The sequence below is a fragment of the Zalophus californianus genome, chromosome 2 (assembly GCF_009762305.2).
Source record: "Zalophus californianus isolate mZalCal1 chromosome 2, mZalCal1.pri.v2, whole genome shotgun sequence".
Taxonomy (NCBI): domain Eukaryota; kingdom Metazoa; phylum Chordata; class Mammalia; order Carnivora; family Otariidae; genus Zalophus; species Zalophus californianus.
Window position 1 is genome coordinate 142,690,957 of NC_045596.1, and position 4,741 is coordinate 142,695,697.

General features: G+C 39.3%; 1 protein-coding gene across 1 annotated transcript; it reads left to right on the forward strand.

Annotated features, from left to right (window-relative positions):
- Nucleotides 1–649: 649 nt before the first annotated feature.
- Nucleotides 650–1,126, forward strand: LOC113925388 (S-phase kinase-associated protein 1-like). Its single transcript, XM_035726324.1, has one exon. The coding sequence runs from the start codon at nt 650–652 to the stop codon at nt 1,124–1,126; it is 477 nt and encodes a 158-aa protein (XP_035582217.1).
- The last annotated feature ends 3,615 nt before the right edge of the window (nt 1,127–4,741 follow it).

Below are 4,741 nucleotides of genomic sequence, written 5' to 3' on the forward strand. Positions count from 1 at the left end.
ATATTAAAATAGCCACACCTGAACAAAGGAGTACAAAGCTGATCTCAAAACTCAGTATAAAGTTACATTGATTAGGACACTGTAGTACTAGTAAAAATGTAATATCAAATCTTTTGTTGAAACAGAGTAGGGAGACCAGAAATGGACTCACACATGTAGCTATTTGATTTTTAACGAAGAAACCAAAGAAATCCACTGAAGGGAGAACAGTGGTTCCAGCTGATGCTGGAATAACTCAACCTCAATCTCTAACTGAAACCACATTCAAAAAACAAATTAATTCGAAACATATCACAGATTCAAATGCAAAGCTAAAACTATATATGTCTAGAACCAAATATAAAAGAATATCATTATGATTAAGAAATAAGCAATGATTTCTTAAGCAGGATACAGGAGCAATAACTATTAAAGAATGACAAATCAGATTTTATCAAAATAAAGATGTCTGATCATCTGAAGATAGCATTAATAAAATGAAGTGGCAAACCACAGCCTGGGCTATATGTGCAACAAAAAAGGGACTGTATCCAGAATATATTAAGAACTACTCCAGTAGTGGCCTTGTTCTCCGCCTTTCTTTTCTCGTATCTGGGGCCGCTCTGTTCTTGTCAGCCTACAGCCTGCAGTCTGCCTGAGACCAAGCACCATGCCTTCAATTAAATTGCAGAGTTCTGATGGAGAGATATTTGAGGTTGATGTTGAAATTGCCAAACAGTCTGTGACTATCAAGACCATGTTGGAAGATTTGGGAGTGGATGATGAAGGAGATGATGACCCAGTTCCTCTACCAAATGTTAACACAGCAATATTTAAAAAGGTCATTCAGTGGTGCACCCACCACAAGGATGACCCCCCTCCTCCCAAGGATGATGAGAACAAAGAAAAGCAGACAGATGATATCCCTGTTTGGGACCAAGAATTCCTGAAAGTTGACCAAGGAACACTTTTTCAACTTATTTTGGCTGCGAACTACTTAGACATCAAAGGTTTGCTTGATGTTACATGCAAGACTGTTGCCAATATGATCAAGGGGAAAACTCCTGAGGAGATCCGCAAGATCTTCAATATCAAAAATGACTTTACTGAAGAAGAGGAAGCCCAGGTATGCAAAGAGAACCAGTGATGTGAAGAGAAGTGAAATGTTATGCCTGACACTGTAACACTGTAAGGATTGTTCCAAATACTAGTAGCACTGCTCTGTTTATAATTATTAATATTAGACAAACAGTAGACAAATGGCAGCAGCAAATCAGTTGTTTAAGCAGAATATTGTCCTCCTTGCATGTGTAGTTTGAGTACAGATTCCAAACTTATGGCTGAGTTTCATCTAGTATGATCAAATTTTCTTTTTTCTTTGCTCTAAGTAAACCTGAACGGTGGGTTCTCTGTAAAAAAAAAAAAAAAAAAAAGAACTACTCCTAAATTCCCAATAATAAAAATATAAGGTATTCAAAATGCATGAGCTTTACAGAGAAGCAAATCAACCACTATAGTACAATACATTGAACACTCTGACAGAATTAGCACAAAAAGTTACAGGAGCATCGAGCAGAAGTGTCATCATCACACTAGAAGCATGGGGCAGGGGCAGGTTTGGGACGCTAATTTTTAAAGGGAAAGTTGCAATGATGAGGGAAAGCTTCAAGAAAGTACTGGGAAGTTGGGGGAAGTTAGGGAATACCATAAAGGAAGAAGTTGTTGGTATTCTCTTGGCCTAATTACCACTGAGGTTTTTTTACCATGGCGTATCAAGTGACTATATGCAATGAGAGACACCCATCAAAGGCTGAATGTCATCAGATGTCCTAAATCACAGGCAGGCACCACAGTATCCACTGAATGATGGAAATGAAACATTAAAGATCATGGTCAGACATACCTAATGGGCATAAGTGGGTTACACAAACAGATACCACGTGTCACCCCTGTTGTTCTGATGCCTCTCTCTCAGCTCACACCTCTGGCCTCATATGGGGTCCCCTACTCCTAGTGGACAGAGGAGAAGGAAAAAAGCCTGAGCCTACTTCTTGGTTTGTCAGCTCAGTATGTTGTTGTAAACCAAAATGAACTGTTGCTGCATGACAAGCTCAAGTAGGAGAAACCATGACAGAAAGTGGTGAGGGGAAATCCTCCTGGTGGGCATGGCTCTGGCAGTATTTCTGGTCATCAGTTGAGTACGTAAGGAAAAGTGATTGGCTATAAAGATATACACAACCTTTTAAGCAGCAGCAAATAATCTGGCTGGTTGGTCAGGGCCCAGAGGAAGAAAGGTTAAAAAACTGGAGAAAAAAACAATCTGGGAGAGAAGTTTGTGGCTCAAACTATGCAAGTGGATATAAACCATGCAGTTCTTTGTGTCTAAAGTCCACACGCATAAAAGATCATTCCCTAGTCAGGAGCCTAAACAACCAAGTTGAAAGGATGATACATCCAGTAGATAGCAGCCAATCTCTGTCTTCTGCCTTCTAGATCTTGCACAATGGGCCATGCACAGAGTAGTTACAGTAGCAATGACGGAGGATGTGCAGGTGCCCAACAGAATGGGGACCCTTCCACCACAGTGATTTGGTTACTCCCATTGCTGAGTGTCAACCTAGCAGCAGCAGAGACCTAAGAGCCCTTGATAGCAGAGGAGTCTGCTGCTCCCTCTCCCTCTCCCTGCTCGTGCTCGCTCTCTCTCACAAATTAATAAATAAAATCTTAAAAAGAATTAGATGGGATTATTAGGAAAGATACCTCCAAGGATATGACATTTCAGATGAGGCCTGAAGAATAGAGCAGCCATGCAAAGGGCCAACGACAGAGCATTTCAGGAACAAAGTCAAAACAGCACCTAAGTAGGGAAAAGGCTTGGTACACTAGGAAATGACAGAAGTGGGCTGTGACTGGTGCAGAGGGAAACAAGTAGAGTGACATGAGCTGAAGTTGGAGAGTTAGGCCAGGGCTAACTCATCAGGACAAGACATGGAGTAGGAATTTCATTCTAAGTATAATCAGAGTTCAGTGTACAATGGAAGGAGAAGTGACATGATCTGATTTACATCTTCAAAAGATGATCTGGCTGTTCTTTGCAGGATAGTTATATGGAGGGCAAAACTGATAGTAAAAAAGAGAAGTTTTGAAGAGAAACAAGACAGAGATAACATAATCTACCTTTTCATAAAGTTTGTTCCTTTTAGGAAAGTATAGAAATAGAAATGCAGGCAGAGGAGAGTACAAAATCCATGCTAGTCTTTTTAACATGGAAAAGACTTGAGCGCGTTTGAGGCTTGGGCAGACAGTGGAGAGAGGGAAGACCAAGGGGAGAACAGAAGACAGATGAAGACTTTCAGTTCAAGACAGTAGGATGAAGGACACTTCTGCCTCCCTTTCCTCCCAAGATGTCACTGAAATTTCAGAAAATATACTCATGTTAAATGTTGTGTATTCATAATTGTACAGGAAATAAAGAATTCCTGGACTATAGAAATAAAATGGGATAAGACTGGTAGAGAAACAGAAGGAGGGAAAATTAGAGTACCACAGTTCCCGAAAGTGGCAACACTCTACCAGGGACATGTTAGAAAATTCTGCAACTGATACTGGCCTTTAATGCTAGGGTACAGAAATACTAAATGTCCTATAAATCATAGATAGTTCCAATTGTGAAGAATTTCTCTGTACCTTGTACAAATTTTGAATGCCATTCATGTAGACTACAAAGAGACTTACAATTTTCTAAGCCTAGAATTAAAACCTATACTGCTTATAAATAGTTTGTTTATACAATTTTGATATAATGGAGTTTATACATCCATCAAAGAAGAGTATCCTTTTTTAAGATTCGTTTATTTATTTGAGAGACAGAGAAGGAGAGCATGAGGGACTGGGAGGAGCAGGGGAGAGAGAGAGAGAATCACAAGCAAATTCCCCTCTGAGCGTGGGGCCCAAAAGGGGGCTCTATCCCATGACCTGGACACTGTGACCTGAGTCCAAATCAAGAGTCAGACACTTAACCAACTGAGCCACCCAGGCACCCCATCCTTTGTTTTATCTGAAACAAGTTGTTCACTATTTCAAAATATTATGATGTCCATATGAGTATGTATACAGTTATAATGTTATAGGGATTTTTTACTGTTTCTTAAGTTTTAGATTCAATATATAGGCAAATAACAATGAACTTATTCGGAGAATGCAATGTAAATATTTTAAACACTGACAATATAAAAAGACCAATATAACTAACCAATTTGGGAAACGTAAAAAGAGAAGAATGGTGGGAAAAGAAGTAAGTATGCTATTTCTATCATTTTTTTTTACAACAGGGAGTCCAGAGAAATGATGTGAAAGACTGAATGTTTATATCCCCCCAAATTCATATGTTGAAGCCCTAACCCCCACATGATGGTATTTGGAGATGGGGCTGATGGGAGAAAATAAAAGTTAGATGAGGTCATGAGGGTGGGGTCCTCATGATAGCATTAGTGGCCTTATAAGGCCACTAATAGCAGAAAGCTCTCCTCACCCCAAAACCCCACCCCAAGCCCACCCTGTGAGGCACATACGGCACCTCTAGTAGACTAAGACAAATGACAAATGAAAAAAATAAACATTTAAAGAATCAAATATCTATCCCATATTTCCCATAAATATTGTACCTCTAATTAAGCAAATAGTATGAGGGGAAGTTTGTCTTTATAAAAATAACCCAGTTCAAAAAAAACCTATCAAGAAAGAATGAGGAATTTATATTATC